The sequence below is a fragment of the Balaenoptera musculus genome, chromosome 16, assembly GCF_009873245.2.
Source record: "Balaenoptera musculus isolate JJ_BM4_2016_0621 chromosome 16, mBalMus1.pri.v3, whole genome shotgun sequence".
Taxonomy (NCBI): domain Eukaryota; kingdom Metazoa; phylum Chordata; class Mammalia; order Artiodactyla; family Balaenopteridae; genus Balaenoptera; species Balaenoptera musculus.
In genome coordinates, this window is record NC_045800.1 from 25,998,499 (window position 1) to 26,015,929 (window position 17,431).

The 17,431-nt window shown below is 37.2% G+C and overlaps 1 protein-coding gene across 3 annotated transcripts in view; it reads left to right on the forward strand.

The window, feature by feature from the left end:
- NT5C2 (5'-nucleotidase, cytosolic II) overlaps nt 1-17,431 on the forward strand; it is a 105,880-nt gene that overhangs the window by 13,707 nt on the left and 74,742 nt on the right. Inside the window, exon 2 of one of the 3 annotated variants that reach the window (XM_036828129.1) lies at nt 14,695-14,819. In XM_036828129.1, the coding sequence (XP_036684024.1) occupies nt 14,719-14,819 (101 nt within the window). In that variant the 5' untranslated portion in view covers nt 14,695-14,718. Of the gene's footprint in view, nt 1-14,693; nt 14,820-17,431 lie in introns of those variants that run through there. The other 2 variants (XM_036828128.1, XM_036828127.1) reach the window with 2 other exon arrangements.

Genomic DNA, 17,431 nt, shown 5'->3' on the forward strand with positions numbered 1-17,431 from the left:
TTGGATTCTTTGTCTTGTGTTTTGAGAGTTCTGTATATGTTCTGGATACATGTTCTTTTTTTTTTTTTAATTTATTTATATTTATTTTTGGCTGTGTTGGGTCTTCGTTTCTGTGCGAGGGCTTTCTCCAGTTGCGGCAAGCGGGGGCCACTCTTCATCGCGGTGTGCGGGTCTCTCACCGTCGCGGCCTCTCCCGTTGTGGAGCACAGGCTCCAGACGCGCAGGCTCAGTAATTGTGGCTCACGGGCTTAGTCGCTCTGCGGCATGTGGGATCTTCCCAGACCAGGGCTCGAACCCGTGTCCCCTGCATTGGCAGGCAGATTCTCAACCACTGCGCCACCAGGGAAGCCCCTGGATACATGTTCTTTTATCGGACTTGTGATTTGCAAATATTTTCCCTCAGACTGTAGCTTATCTCCTCTGCTTTTCCTCCCAAAGAGTGATAGAAAACATTTTAATGGAAACATAATATGAAAATACAATTTTGTTTTGTTTATATTCCTCTGTTAGCCATGAAGAGGGACAAGTTAAGTATACAAACAAGATTGAAGAGACAATATTTAAACTTCCTAAGGGAGTAAAATATTTTAAATGTTTTTGCATCGCTCATATACATATAAACCATAATGTGCAAAACAGATTAACATGACTTGTAATGCCAGCCTAGTAGTAAGTTGATTTATTGTTTGTTTTATTTTGTCTATCATCCCCTCACTTTACTGAGGTCTCTGAATAAATATTATTTCCTTATAGATACCTTCCAAGGTTTTCCTACAATATTATTGTCATTCTTTATCTCTTCACCTTATTTGTTTTACCTATACCATATACCACTTACCACTACCTGGCACAGTGTGTTTGGTTACTGTCTTACTCCTCCACTAAGATGTAGGCTCCATGAGGCTGAGAATTTGTCTCTTCTGTTGTAGCTTGTTTTTTCCTCCTCTTTTTGGTATCTTACGAAGAGCAGAAGTTTTACATTTTGATGGAATCTAATTTATCAACTTTTTTTCTTTTATCCATTGTGCTTTAGGTTTTGGAACTAGGAAATTTTGACTAACCCAAAGCTCACAAAGACTTTCTCTTATGTTTTCTCCTAGAAGTTTTATAGTCTTAGATTTTACATTTAGGCCTACAGTGCATTTTGAATTAATTTTTGTATATGCTGAGAGGTGCCTGATGGTACTGGCTAGGATAGAACCTCCAGTACAATTTTGAGTAGAAGTGGTGAGACTGTACATCTTTTTTCCTGATTTTAGGGGGAAAACATTCAGTCTTTCATCTTTTTAGTATGATGTTACCTGTAGGTTTTTGGTAGATGCACTTTATCATACTAAGGAAGTTACCTTTATAACTAGTTTGCTGAGAGTTTTTATCAGTAAAGCATGTCGAATTTTGTCTTATACTTTTTCTATATCTATTGAGATGATCATACAGTTTTTCTTGTTCCTTTTTTTTTTAAGTCGGCTAATACGTTGACTGATTTTAGCATGTTAAATCATCTCTGCATTCCTGGGATTGACTCCACTTGGTTGTATTATTCTTTTAAAATATTGTTGGATTTGATTTTTATTTCTGTGTGATCAGTAATAATTTCCCTGCTTTCATCTGATTCTAGTTATTTGCATCTTATCTCTGTTTCCTAGTCATTCTAGCTAAGGTTTTGTCAATTTTGTTGGTCATTTCAAAGAATGAACGTTTGGTTTCATTGATTCTGTGTTTATTTATTCTCTATTTTATTTATTTCTTCCCTAATTGTTATTATTACCTTCCTTCTGCTGGGCTTGGGCTTAGTTTGTTCATCTTTTTTTTGCCATTCTAGTTCCTCCAGGTATAAAGTTAGGTTATTGATTTGAGATGTTTCTTCTTTTTTAATGAAGGCATTTACAGCTGTAAATTTTCCTCTGAGTACGTACGGCCTTCCCTGTATCTCATAAGTTTTTAGTGTTTTGTGTTTTTGTTTTCTTTTGTCTCTTAACTATTTTCTAGTTTTCCTTGTGATTTCTTCTTTGACCCTGTTGGTTGTTTAAGAGTGTGTTGATTAACTTCCACATATTTGTGAATTTTGTAGTTTTCCTAATCTTATTGACTTCTAGCTTTATTCCATTACAATAGAAGAAGATACTTTGTATGATTTCAATTTTTTAAACATTTATTTATTTAATAAATTTATTAATTTAATTAATTTATTTTTGGCTGCATTGGGTCTTCGTTGCTGCGTACGGGCTTTCTCTAGTTGTGGAGAGCAGGGGCTACTCTTCGTTGCAGTGCGCGGGCTTCTCATTGCGGTGGCTTCTCGTTGCGCAGCACGGGCTCTAGGTGCGCAGGCTTCAGTAGTCGTGGCACGCGGGCTCAGTAGTTGTGGCTCGTGGGCTCTAGAGTGCAGGCTCAGTAGTTGTGGTACATGGGCTTAGTTGCTCCACGGCATGTGGGATCTTCCCAGACCAGGGCTTGAACCCATGTCCCCTGCATTGGCAGGTGGATTCATTTTTTTTTTTTTAAAGGGGACATAAATTCTTATTTTTTAGTTTTTTTAAAAATTATTTATTTATTTATTTATTTATTATTTTTGGCTGTGTTGGGTCTTCATTTCTGTGCGAGGGCTTTCTCTAGTTGCGGCAAGCGGGGGCCACTCTTCATCGCGGTGCACGGGCCTCTCACTATCGTGGCCTCTCTTGTTGCGGAGCACAGGCTCCAGACGCGCAGGCTCAGTAGTTGTGGCTCATGGGCCCATTTGCTCCGCGACGTGGGATCTTCCCAGACCAGGGCTCGAACCCGTGTCCCCTGCATTGGCAGGCAGACTCTCAACCACTGCGCCACGAGGGAAGCCCAGCAGGTAGATTCTTAACCACTGCACCACCAGGGAAGTCCCTAAACATTTATTAAGACTTATTTTATGGTTGAACATATGGTCTATCCTGGATAATGTTCCATGTGCACTTGAGAAGAATGTATATTCTGTTGTTGGGTGGAGTGGTCTATATATGTCTCCTAGGTCTAGTTAGTTTATACTTGTTCAAGCCCTCTATATCGTTATCAATATTAGTTTTAAATGTTCTATCTATTGTTGGAAGTGAGGTATTGAAGTCCCCAACTATTTCCCACTATAGTTGGGAATAGTTTCCAACTATTTCCCCCTTCAATTTTGTCAGTGTTTGCTTCATGTATTTTGAGGCTCTTTTGTTGGGTGCATTTATGTTTGTAATTGCTATATCTTCTTAGCAAATTGACCCTTTTGTTAGTATATAATGCATCTCTTTGTCTCTTGTAACAGTTTTGTTTTTTTTTTTACTTAAAAGTCTATTTTGTGGGACTTCCCTGGTGGCACAGTCATTAAGAATCCACCTGCCAATGCAGGGGACATGGGTTTGAGTCCTGGTCTGGGAAGATCCCACATGCCATGGAGCAACTAAGCCCATGTGCCACGACTACTGAGGCTGCACTCTAGAGCCTGCAAGCCACAACTAACTACTGAAGCCCGCACGCCTAGAACCCATGCTCTGCAACAAGAGAAGCCACCACAAGGAGAAGCCTGTGCACCTGAACAAAGAGTGGCCCCTGCTCGCTGCAACTAGAGAGAGCCCGCGTGCGGCAAGGAAGACCCAACACAGTCAAAAATAAATAAATAAATAAAAATTTTTTTTTAAAGTCTATTTTGCATGATAGTAGTGTAGCCACTCCAGTTCTATTTGCTTACTATTTGCATAGAATGTCTTTTCCTGTCCTTCCACTTAAAACCAATTTGTGTCTTTGGATATGAAGTGATTCTCTTGTAGACAGCATATAGGTGGATCATGTCTTTTTAATCCTTTCTGTGAAACTTTGCCTTCAAAGTAATTACTAATAAGGAAGGACTTATTTTTGTCATTTTGCTATTTGTTTTCTGAATGACTTAAACCCTTTTTGTTCCCCATTTCCTCCATTTATTGCCGCCTTTTGTGTTTAGTTGATGTTTTTAGTGAACTGTTTTGCTTCCCTTCTCACAAATTTTATTTTTAATTAAAAAAATTTTTTTTTTGGCTGTGTTGGGTCTTCGTTGCTGTGCATGGGCTTTCTCTAGTTGTGGCGAGAGGGGGCTACTCTTCATTGTGGTGCGCAAGCTTCTCATTGCTGTGGCTTCTCTTGTTGTGGAGCACAGGCTCCAGGAGCATGGGCTTCAGTAGTTGTGGTGTGTGGACTCAGTAGTTGTGGCTCGTGGGTTCTAGAGCACAGGCTCAGTAGTTGTGGCGCACGGGCTTAGTTGCTCCTCGGCATGTGGGATCTTCCTGGACCAGGGTTCGAGCCCGTGTCCCCTGCATTGGCAGATGGATTCTTAAACACTGCGCACCAAGGAAAGTCCTCACACGTTTTAATAATGTTGTATTTTCATTTTGAGTCAGTTCAAAATAATTTCTAATTTCTCCTTTGATTTCTTCTTTGACCCTTGGGTTATATAGAAGTGTGTTCATTTATTTGCAGGTATTTGGGGATTTTCCAGATATCTTTCTGTATTTATAGCTAATTTAATTTCATTGTGGCCAGTGAACATACTTTGTAAGACTTGATTCTTTTTCAATTTCAATTTATTGAGACTTGTTTTATGACCCAGAACATGATCTATTTTGGTAAATGTTCCATGTGCACTTGAAAAGAATGTGTATTCTGTGGTTGTTGGGTGGACTGCTTTATGAATGTCAGGTAGGTCAAGTTGGATGATAATGTTGGTCAGGTCTTTTCTATTCTTAACGGACATCCTGTCCACTTGTTCTATCAGTTATTGAAATATTACTGAAATCTCCAGCTATAATTGTGGTTTTGTCACTTCCTCCTTGCAGTTCTACAAGTTTTTGCTTCATGTATTTTGAAGCTCTGTTATTAGATATACATAAGCATTTATGATTATTATGTCTTCTTGATAAATTGACCTGTTTATCATTAAGAAATGGGCTTCCTTAAACCTGGTAATATTCTTTGATCTGAAGTATACTTTGTCTAATATTAATGTAACCATGCCAACTTAAAAATTTTTTTTATTAGAGTATAGTTGATTTACAATGTTGTGTTAGTTTCTGATGTACAGCAAAGTGATTGTTTTATATATATATAAATATATATATTTTCTCTTTTTCATCTTTTCCATTATGGTTTATTATGGGATATTGAATATAGTCCCCTGTGCTATATAGTAGGACCTTGTTGTTTACCTATTTTATATATAGTAGTTTATATCTGCTAATCCCAAACTTCTAATTTATCCTGCTCCCATCCCCTTTCCAGTAACCTCAAGTTTGTTTTCTATGTGAGTCTGTTTCTGTTTTGTAAATAAGTTCATTTGTATCATAGTTTAGATTACACGTATTAGTGATATCATATGGTGTTTGTCTTTCTCCTTCTGACTTAACTTCACTTAGTATGATAATCTCCAGGTCCATCCATGTTGCTGCACATGGCATTATTTAATTCTTTTATGGCTAGTATCCTATTGTATATATATATGCAACATTTTCTTTATCTAGTCATCTGTCAGTGGACATTTACGTTGCTTCCTTGTCTTGGCTGTTGTAAATAGTGCTGCTATGAACATTGAGGTGCATGTATCTTTTTGAATTACAGCTTTCTCTGGAGATATGCCCAGGAGTGGGATTGCTGGATCATATGGCAACTCTATTTTTAGTTTTCTGTTTATTTTTTTTTAAACCTCAGGATGGAGGACAGACTTTATTTATTTATTTATTTACTTGCTTACTTATGTTAACCATTTTATTTTATTTATTTTTTGGCCACACCGTGTGACATGCATGATCCTAGCTCCCCGACCAGGGATTGAACCCGCGCCCTTGTCATTGAAAGCGTGGAGTCCCAACCACTGGACCACCAGGGAATTCCCTATTTTTCGTGTTGTTTTTTTTTTTAATATAAATTTATTTATTTATTTTTGGCTGCATTGGGTCTTTGTTGCTGCACGCAGGCTTTCTGTTGTTGCAGCGAGTGTGGGCTACTCTTCGTTGCAGTGCGCAGGCTTCTCACTGCGGTGGCTTGTCTTTGTTGCAGAGCATGGACTCTAGGTGTGTGGGCTTCAGTAGTTGTGGCATGTGGGCTCAGTAGTGTGGCTGACAGACTCTAGAGCGCAGGCTCAGTACTTGTGGTGCATGGTTGATCCGTGGCATGTGGGATCTTCCCAGACTAGGGCTTGAACCTGTGTCCCTGCATTGGCAGGCGGATCCTTAACCACTGTGTCACCAGGGAAGTCCTAGATTTAGTTTTTTTAAGGAACCTCCATACTGTTTTCCATACTGGTTGCACCAGTTTACATTCCCACCAACAGTGTAGGAGGGTTCCCTTTTTTCCACACCCTTTCCAACATTTGTTATTTGTAGACTTCTAAATGATGGGCATTCTGACTGGTGTGAGGTGATACCTCATTGTAGTTTTGATTTGCATTTTTCTAATAATTAGCGATGTTGAGCATCTTTTCATGTGCCTATCGACCATCTGTATGTTTTCTTTGAAGAAATGTCTATTTAGGTCTTCCACCTATTTTTTGATTGGGTTATTTTTGTTGTTGTTGTTATTGAGTTGTATGAGCTGTTTATATACTTCGGAAATTAAGGCCTTGTTGGTCGCATCATTTGCAAATATTTTCTCCCAGTCTGTAGGTTGTCTTTTCATTTTGTTTATGATTTCCTTTGCTGTTCAAAAGCTTATAAGTTTGATTGGGTCCCACTTGTTTATTTTTGCTTTTATTTTTATTGCCTTCGAGACTGACCTAAGAAAACATTGGTACAATTTATGTCAGAGAATGTTTTGCATATGTTCTCTTCTGGGAGTTTTGTGGTGTCATGTCTTATATTTAGGTCCTACAGCTTTTTTTTTTTTTTTTTGATTGGGGTAAATATTTAAAACATAGCGTAAGTTTTAAAATATGGTTGAGTAAAATTCTACCACCTTGCTATTTTTTTGTTTGCTTTGTTGTTTCCTTTTTCTCTTTTTATCTCATATTTTGGGTTGATTATTTCTTGTTTCCATTTTATCTCTTTTGTTGCCTTATTAGCTATAACTTTGTTACTGTGGTGATTGTTTTAGGGTGTATAGTATGCATTTTTGCCTTATCACAGTCTGCTTTCAACTGGTATACTACTTCCTGTGTACTATAGGAGTCTTAAAGTAGTATACTTCTGTTCTCTTCTTACCCACCTTTGGGTTATTACTGTCACATATTTTAGTTCTATATATGTTATAAACCTAACAATATATTACTGTTTCTTTTGCTTCAAACAGTTATCTTTTAGAAAGACTTAATAGTAGGGAAAAATCTTTTATAGTTACCCATTCCTTTGTGTAGACTGATTTCCATCTGGTATTGTTTTCCTCTTACCTGAAGGACTTCCTTTAAAATTTCTTTTAGAGTCTGCTGGTGATTAATTCTTTCAGCTTTTGTACATCTGAAGAAGTCTTTATTTCTGAAGGATGTTTTTGTCAGGGAAAGAATTCTAGGTTGACACTTACTTTCTTTCAGTTCTTTAAAGGTGTTTCTCCACTTTTCTCTGGCTTCACTGCTTCAGATGAGGAATTTGTTTTTTTCTTCTCTGTATGATGTCTTCTTTCTCTAGCTGCTTCTTTAATATTTTCTCTTTATCACTCCTTTTAAGTAATTTGATTTTGATGTGCCTTGGTGTAGTTTTCTTGTTTTGTGTGCTTGGGGTTTGCTGAGTTTTCTTGGACCTGTAGATTTATAGTTTTCATTAAGTTTGGAAATTTTCCCCCACTATTTCTTTAAATAATTTTTCTGTCTTCTCCCTTTCTCTTTTCTTTTGTGGACTCCAATTATGCATATATTAGAAATCAGAATACACTTGAAACTGTTGCATAGGTCACTGATCTGTTTTAATTTGGATAGTTTCTATTGCTATGTCTTCAAGTTACTAATGTTTTCTTTAAAGTCTAATCTGTCATTAATCTATTCAGTGTATTTCTCATCTCAGATTGTAGTTGTCGCTTCTAGATGTTTGAGTTGGGTCTTTTAAAAAGACTTTTCATGCCTGTACTTAACATTTTCAGTCTTCTAGTTTTTTGAACATATGAAATACATTCAATTATCAATTATATATTGAATGACATATTATTTAAATTGCATATTATATATTGAATTTTGTTCAATTATAATAACTTAGTGTCTTTGAGTATTCTATCATCTGTGTCATTTGTGGGTTTGCTTCAGTTGGTTGTTTTTTAAAGATTTATTCATTTATTATTTATTTATTTTATTTATTTTTGGCTGCGTCAGGTCTTAGTTGAGGCACGAGGGATCTTCATTGAGACATGTGGGATCTTTCATTAAGGTGTGTGGGCTCTTCATTGTGGTGCACAGGCTTCTCTAGTTGTGGCGCGCAGCCTCCAGGGCGCGTGGGCTCTGTAGTTTGTGGTACGTGGGGTGTAGTTGAGGCACGCCAGCTCGGTAGTTGTGGCATGTGGGCTTAGTTGCCCCATGGCATGTGGGATTTTAATTCCCTGACCAGGGATCAAAACCGTGTCCCCTGCATTGTAAGGTGGATTCTTTACCACTGGACCAGCAGGGGAGTCCCTGCTTCAGTTGATTTTTCTCCTCATTATGTATCATAGTTTCCTTTTCCTTTGAATGCTGCTAATTTTTTTTTTTTTATTCCTAGGTATTTTATTCTTTTTGTTGCAAAGGTAAATGGGAGTGTTTCCCTAATTTCTCTTTCAGATTTTTCATCATTAGTGTATAGGAATGCAAGAGATTTCTGTGCATTAATTTTGCATCCTGCAACTTTACCAAATTCATTGATTAGCTCTAGTAGTTTTCTGGTGGCATTTTTAGGATTGTCTATGTATAATATCATGTCATCTGCAAACAGTGACAGTTTTACTTCTTCTTTTCCAGTTTGTATTTCTTTTACAGTTTGTATTCCTTTTATTTCTTTTTCTTCTCTGATTGCCGTGGCTAGGACTTCCAAAACTATGTTGAATAAGAGTGGCAAGAGTGGACATCCTTGTCTCGTTCCTAATCTTAGTGGAAATGCTTTCAGTTTTTCACCATTGAAAATGATGTTTGCTGTGGGTTTGTTGTATATGGCCTTTATTATGTTGAGGTAGGTTTCCTCTATGCCCACTTTCTGGAGAGTTTTTATCATAAATGGGTGTTGAATTTTGTCAAAAGCTTTTTCTGCATCTATTGAGATGATCATATGGTTTTTATTCTTCAATTTGTTAATATGGTGTATCACGTTGATTGATTTGCGTATATTGAAGAATCCTTGCATCCCTGGGATAAATCCCACTTGATCATGGTGTATGATCCTTTTAATGTGTTGGATTTTGTTTGTTAGTATTTTGTTGAGGATTTTTGCATCTATATTCATCAGTGATATTGGTCTGTAATTTTCTTTTTTTGTAGTATCTTGGTCTGGTTCTGGTATCAGGGTGATGGTGGCCTCATAGAATGAGTTTCGGAGTGTTCCTTCCTCTGCAATTTTTGGAAGAGTTTGAGAAAGACGGGTGTTAGCTCTTCTCTAAGTGTTTGATAGAATTCACCTGTGAAGCCATCTGGTCCTGGACTTTTGTTTGTTGGAAGATATTTAATCACAGTTTCAATTTCATTACTTGTGATTGGTCTGTTCATATTTTCTATTTCTTCCTGGTTCAGTCTTGGAAGGTTATACCTTTCTAAGAATTTGTCCATTTCTTCCAGGTTGTCCATTTTATTGGCATAGAGTTGCTTGTAGTAGTCTCTTAGGATGCTTTGTATTTCTTCGGTGTCTGTTGTAACTTCTCTGTTTTCATTTCTAATTTTATTGATTTGAGTCCTCTCCCTCTTTTTCTTGATGAGTCTGGCTAATGGTTTATCAATCTTGTTTATCTTCTCAAAGAACCAGCTTTTAGTTTTATTGATCTTTGCTATTGTTTTCTTTGTTTCTATTTCATTTATTTCTGCTCTGATCTTTATGATTTCTTTCCTTCTGCTAACTTTGGGTTTTGTTTGTTCTTCTTTCTCTAGTTCCTTTAGGTGTAAGGTTAGATTGTTTATTTGAGATCTTTCTTCTTTCTTGAGGTAGACTTGTATAGCTATCAACTTCCCTCTTAGAACTGCTTTTGCTGCATCGCATAGGTTTTGGATCATCATGTTTTCATTGTCATTTGTCTCTAGGTATTTTTTGATTTCCTCTTTGATTTCTTCAGTGATCTCATGGTTATTTAGTAACGTATTGTTTAGCCTCCATGTGTTTGTGTTTTTTATGTTTTTTTTCCCTGTAATTAATTTGTTTTTTTTCAATAATTTTATTAAATCTTTGTCCTTGAGTACACATCTTTTTTTTTTTTAATTAATTAATTAATTAATTTAGTTTTGGCTGTGTTGGGTCTTCGTTTCTGTGCACAGGCCCTCTCTAGTTGCGGTGAGCGGGGGCCACTCTTCATCGTGGTGCGCGGGCTTCTCATTGTTGTGACCTCTCTTGTTGTGGAGCACAGGCTCAGTGGTTGTGGCTCACGGGCTTAGTTGCTCCGCAGCATGTGGGATCTTCCCAGACCAGGGCTTGAACCCTTGTCCTCTGCATTGGCAGGCAGATTCTTAACCACTACGCCACCAAGGAAGCCCCTTGTAATTCATTTCTAATCTCATAGCATTGTGGTCGGAAAAGGTGCTTGATATGATTTCAATTTTCTTAAATTTACTGAGGCTTGATTTGTGACCCAGGATGTGATGTATCCTGGAGAATGTTCCGTGCTCACTTGAGAAGAAAGTGTAATCTGCTGTTTTTGGATGGAATGTCCTATAAATATCAATTCAATTTGTCTGGTCTATTGTGTCATTTAAACCTTCTGTTTCCTTATTTATTTTCATTTTGGATGATCTGTCTATTGGTGTAAGTGAGGTGTTAAAGTCCCCCACTATTATTGTGTTACTGTCGATTTCCTCTTTTATAGCTGTTAGCAGTTGTCTTAGGTATTGAGGTGCTCCTATGTTGGGTGCATATATATTTATAATTGTTATATCTTCTTCTTGGATTGATCCGTTGATCATTATGTAGTGTCCTTCCTTGTCTTTTGTACCATTCTTTATTTTAAAGTTTATTTTATCTGATATGAGTATAGCTACTCCAGCTTTCTTTTGATTTCCATTTGCATGGAATATCTTTTTCAATCCCCTCACTTTCAGTCTGAATGTGTTCCTAGGTCTGAAGTGGGTCTCTTGTAGACAGCATATAGATGGGTTTTGTTTTTGTATCCATTCAGCAAACCTGTGTCTTTTGGTTGGAGCATTTAATCCATTTACGTCTCAGGTAATTATCGATATGTATGTTCCTATGACCATTTTCTTAATTGTTTTGGGTTTTTTTTTGTAGGTCCTTTTTTTCTCTTGTGTTTCCCACTTAGAATAAGTTCCTTTAGCATTTGTTGTAGAGCTGGTTTGGTGGTGCTGAATTCTCTTAGCTTTTTCTTGTCTGTAAAGCTTTTGATTTCTCCATCGAATCTGAATGAGATACTTGCCAGGTAGAGTCATCTTGGTTGTAGGTTCTTCCCTTTCATCACTTTAAGTATATCATGCCACTCCCTTCTGGCTTGTAGAGTTTCTGCTGAGAAATCAGCTGTTAACCTTATGGGAGTTCCCTTGTATGTTATTTGTGGTTTTTCCCTTGCTGCTTTCAATAATTTTTCTTTGTCTTTAATTTTTTCCAATTTGGGCTCCAGGCATGCGGGCTTCACTAGTTGTGGCACGCCAGCTCAGTAGTTGTGGCTCACAGGCTCTAGAGCGCAGGCTCAATAGTTGTGGCACATGGGCTTAGTTGCTTCGTGGCCTATGGGATCTTCCCAGACCAGGGCTCAAACCCATGTCCCCTGCAGTGGCAGGCAGATTCTCAACCACTGCGCCACCAGGGAAGTCCCTTTTTCTTTTTAAATTTATTTATGTCCGTGTTGGGTCTTCATTGCTGTGCATGGGCTTTCTCTAGTTGCATCGAGTGGGGGCTACTCTTCGTTCCGGTGCGCAGGCTTCTCATTGTGGTGGCTTCTCTTGTTGTGGAGCACGGGCTCCAGGCGTGCGGGCTTCAGTAGTCGTGACATGCAGGCTCAGTAGTTGTGGCTTGCGGGCTCTAGAGTGCAGGCTCAGTAGTTGTGACCCATGAGCTTAGTTGGTCCACAGCATGTGGGATCTTCCCAGACCAGGGATCGAACCCGCTTCCCCTGTATTGGCGGGGGGATTCTTAACCGCTGCGCCACCCAGGAATCCCTCCTTAACTTTTTAACAATAAAAAGAGGTAGACTTTTGTGAATACTATTAGAGATTTTTTAAAAGTTGGAGTTCACTTAAGGCCTTAACAATAAATAAACAAAATTTATTTCCTATTATATGGACTATAATTGCAGTAGAGCTCAAGTTAAAGTTTTTCTTTAATGGCATGACTATTCTGATTTCTCTTAATTCATCATAGAATACAAATTTCATTTCTGAGTCTTATTTAAACTTATGTAAGATATAGTCCTGGTCCTTCCCTCAACCTCCACTCCTCCCCCCACTGAAAACCATTGAAGTTCCATTGTAATTCTGTACTTTTCAAAATTTCACCCTTTTTTGGTCCACAAAATAGTCTGGATTTGCTACATGAATTAAAAAAAAAAAACCCATAGTATATCTAGATTCAGTTATAGTGGCCTAGCAAATAACTTCTCTTAAGTTATGTGGGGTCCTACACCAAGGGGGGAAAACTGTGATGGGGTGGGGATGGTAGTGTGCTGAATTGGGCGATTGGGATTGACATGTATACAGTGATGTGTATAAAATTGATGACTGATTAAAAAAAAAAAAGTTATGTGGGGTCCTAGTTCCGCTACCAGGGATCGCATCTGTGCCCCCTGCAGTGGAAGCATGGAGTCTTAACCATTGGACTGCCAGGGAAGTCCCTTAACTAGAGTCTTTTGCAAGTACCAGTACTTTTGTTATCTAAACAGTGTTTGGAAATCTTGATTACTTCAGAAACATTACAGACCTAAATATATATCCAAAAGAATTGAAAACTGGTACTCAAGTAAATACATTGTTCGTACATGTTCATAGCAGTACTATTCACAGTAGCCAAAAGGTGGAAATAGTCCAAATGTCTATCAGCGGATGAAGAGATAAACAAATTGTGGTACATGCACACAGTGGAATATTTATTATTCAGCCATAGAAAGGAAGGAAGTATCTGAAACATAATGCAACATGGATGAAGCTAGAAAACATGCTAAATGAAAGAAGCCAGATATAAAAACTCACATACTATATGATTCTGTTTATATGAAATATCCAGAATAGATAAACCCAAAGAGGCAGAAGTGGGATTGGGGTGGCCATGGGGTGGGGAGAATGGGGAGAAACTGCTTAATGGGTAAAGGGTTTTACTTTGGAGTGACAGAAGTATTTTGGAACTAGATAGAGGTGGTGGTTGCACTATATTATGAACATACTAAATGCCATTGACTTACTTTTTTTTTTAAATTTTATTTTATTTGTTTATTATTTTTGGCTGCATTGGGTCTTCGTTGCTGTATGCAGGCTTTCTCTAGTTGCGGTGAGCGAGGGCTACTCTTCGTTGCAGCGCGTGGGCTTCTCGTTGCAGTGGCTTCTCTTGTTGTGGAGCACGGGCTCTAGGCGTGCGGGCTTCAGTAGTTGTGGCATGTGGGCTTCAGTAGTTGTGGCTTGCAGGCTCTAGAGCGCAGGCTCAGTAGTTGTAGCATATGGGCTTAGCTGCTCCACGGCATGTGGGATCTTCCCGGACCAGGGCTTGAACCTGTGTCCCCTGCATTGGGAGGTGGATTCTTAACCACTGCGCCACCAGGGAAGTCCTTGATTTACTTTAAAATGGTTAGTTTTCTTATGTGAATTTCACCTCAATAAATTATTATTTTAAAAAGCTACAAAGATGGCTTACTTTAAAATTGACATAATGTCATAAACAATGTTAGCATTTTCAAAATTGGAAATAAATTAGAATGCAGATGTTTTCACAAACATTGGTATTTTAATAAAATGTTAATAAACTTCTTAACTCTAAAAGGTTATTTTTCATCCTTATTTAAAGCTGCAGATGAAAACTGCAAAAATAGAAGTGAAACCTGTAACAGTGCCTATAGTAAAAATACAGTAAAGACACTTATCTGCTCACCTCGTTTTAGATGTTTATTCTAATGAGATGAAATGTTTTAGTTTATTGCTTCTTCTAGTTCAGTCTGTAGTACTAGCTGCAAGATAATTTATCATAGAAAAATATAAAAGCATAATATAATTAGAAGTCAAATACTCATACATATTTGTACTACCATTGATTGAGTTTAGTATGTTTATCAGAATTAAAAGGTTGCTTACTTTACATACTTTGAACATACATTAACTGAAAATTATATATTTTCACATGTCTGTGGTCTCAGCCCCTTTTCTAGAATCTAGGATTAAAGTAAATTATTACTGGCAATCATGCTTAATTTTTTGAAGGTGTTATATATGATCGTTCTGGATAGAAATTACTATATGAAATTATTTTCCTAAATTTACATAGTTTAGAAGTATTAGTTTAATTTTTCAGTATATTTCCATATTCAATATATTTAAATAGTTATATCAGACAATTTGCAAGCTAGAGTTTTACTAATTTATTAAAAAATTCTGGTATCAATATACAGATGCTAATGTTAATCTACTAAATTACTGATTTTCTTTTCTAGAATTGAGCATACAAATAAAATAAAATGACAACTTCCTGGAGTGATCGGTTACAAAATGCAGCAGATATGCCTGCTAACATGGATAAACATGCCCTGAAAAAGTATCGACGAGAAGCTTATCATCGGTAAGTATTTTGTCTATTTAATCCTCAAAACAGCTGTATAAAGTGGGCGTATAATATCTTCATTTTATGGATGATGAAATTAACGTGCAGAGTAGTTAGGCAATTTACTCTAGATCACACAGCTGGTTCATGGTTCAAACCCTGTCCAAAGTCCAGAATTTTATTGCCAGAATTTTACAACCACACTGCTGCTGCTTTTTTAAAAAAATTCTTTCTGCTTCTTATATCTACTAATAAAAGTCCTTAAGAGCAGAAAGTCTTCAGCTGCTAGAAAATTGTGCTTTAGTTATGAATAATGAAGTTTGTTTTTTTCTGTTTTTTTTGTTTTTAAATGAGATATATTTTTAATTTATCACAATGTCAAAGATTCAAAAGGTTAGGTATTAGTATAGATACAGGGAAACAGGCACTTTCTTTTTTTTTTTTTTGAATTTTTGAATTTTATTTTTTTATACAGCAGGTTCTTATTAGTTATCCATTTTATACATATTAGTGTGTGTATGTCAATCCCGATCTCCCAATTCATCACACCCCCCCCTCCACTTTCCCCCCTTGGTGTCCATACATTTGTTCTCTACATCTGTGTCTCAATTTCTGCCCTGCAAACCAGTTCATCTGTACCATTTTTCTAGGTTCCACATATATGCGTTAATATACAATATTTGTTTTTCTCTTTCTGACTTAATTCACTCTGTATGACAGACTCTAGATCCATCCACGTCTCTACAAATGACACAATTTCGTTCCTTTTTATGGCCGAGTAATATTCCATTGTATATATGTACCACATCTTCTTTATCCATTCGTCTTTCGATGGGCATTTAGGTTGCTTCCATGTCCTGGCTATTGTAAATAGTGCTGCAGTGAACATTGGGGTGCATGTGTCTTTTTGGATTATGCTTTTCTCTGGGTATATGCCCAGTAATGGGATTGCTGGGTCATATGGTAATTCTATTTTTAGTTTTTTAAGGAACCTCCATACTGTTCTCCATAGTGGCTGTATCAATTTACATTCCCACCAACAGTGCAAGAGGGTTCCCTTTTCTCCACACCCTCTCTAGCATTTGTTGTTTGTAGATTTTCTGATGATGCCTATTCTAACTGGTGTGAGGTGATACCTCACTGTAGTTTTGATTTGCATTTCTCTAATAATTAGTGATGTTGAGTAGCTTTTCATGTGCTTCTTGACCATCCATATGTCTTCTTTGGAAAATGTCTATTTAGGTCTTCTGCCCATTTTTGGATTGGGTTGTTTGTTTTTTAAATATTGAGCTGCATGAGCTGTTTATATATTTTAGAGATTAATCTTTTGTCCGTTGATTCGTTTGCAAATATTTTCTCCCATTCTGAGGGTTGTCTTTTCGTCTTGTTTGTAGTTTCCTTTGCTTTGCAAAAGGTTTTAAGTTTCATTAGGTCCCATTTGTTTATTTTTGTTTTTATTCTCATTACTCTAGGAGGTGGATCAAAAAAGATCTTGTTGTGATTTATGTCAAAGAGTGTTCTTCCTATGTTTTCCTCTAAGAGTTTTATAGTGTCTGGTCTTACATTTAGGTTTCTAATCCATTTTGAGTTTATTTTTGTGTATGGTGTTAGGGAGTGTTCTAACTTCATTCTTTTACATGAAGCTGTCCAGTTCTCCGAGCACCACTTATTGAAGAGACTGTCTTTTCTCCATTGTATATCCTTGCCTCCTTTGTCATAGATTAGTTGACCATAGGTGTGTGGGTTTATCTCTGGGCTTTCTATCCTGTTCCATTGATCTATATTTCTGTTTTTTTGCCAGGACCATATTGTCTTGATTACTGTGGCTTTGTAGTATAGCCTGAAATCAGGGAGTCTGATTCCTCCAGTTCCATTTTTTTCCCTCAAGACCGCTTTGGCTATTTGGGGTCTTTTGTGTCTCCATACAAATTGTAAGATTTTTTGTTCTAGTTCTGTAAAAAATGCCACTGGTAATTTGATAGGGATTGCATTGAATATGTAGATTGCTTTGGGTAGTATAGTCATTTTCACAATGTTGATTCTTCCAATCCAAGAACATGGTATATCTCTCCATCTGTTTGTATCATCTTTAATTTCTTTCATCACTGTCTTCTAGTTTTCTGCATACAGGTCTTTTGTCTCCCTAGGTAGGTTTATTCCTAGGTACTTTATTCTTTTCATTGCAGTGGTAAATGGGAGTGTTTCCTTAATTTCTCTTCAGATTTTTCATCATTTGTGTATAGGAATGCAAGAGATTTCTGTGCATTAATTTTGCATCCTGCAACTTTACCAAATTCATTGATTAGCTCTAGTAGTTTTCTGGTGGCATCTTTAGGATTGTCTATGTATAGTATTATGTCATCTGCAAACAGTGACAGTTTTACTCCTTCTTTTCCAGTTTGTATTCCTTTTATTTATTTTTCTTCTCTGATTGCCGTGGCTAGGACTTCCAAAACTATGTTGAATAAGAGTGGCAAGAGTGGACATCCTTGTCTTGTTCCTGATCTTAGAGGAAATGCTTTCAGTTTTTCACCATTGAGAATGATGTTTGCTGTGGGTTTGTTGTATATGGCCTTTATTATGTTGAGGTAGGTTCCCTCTATGCCCACTTTCTGGAGAGTTTTTATCGT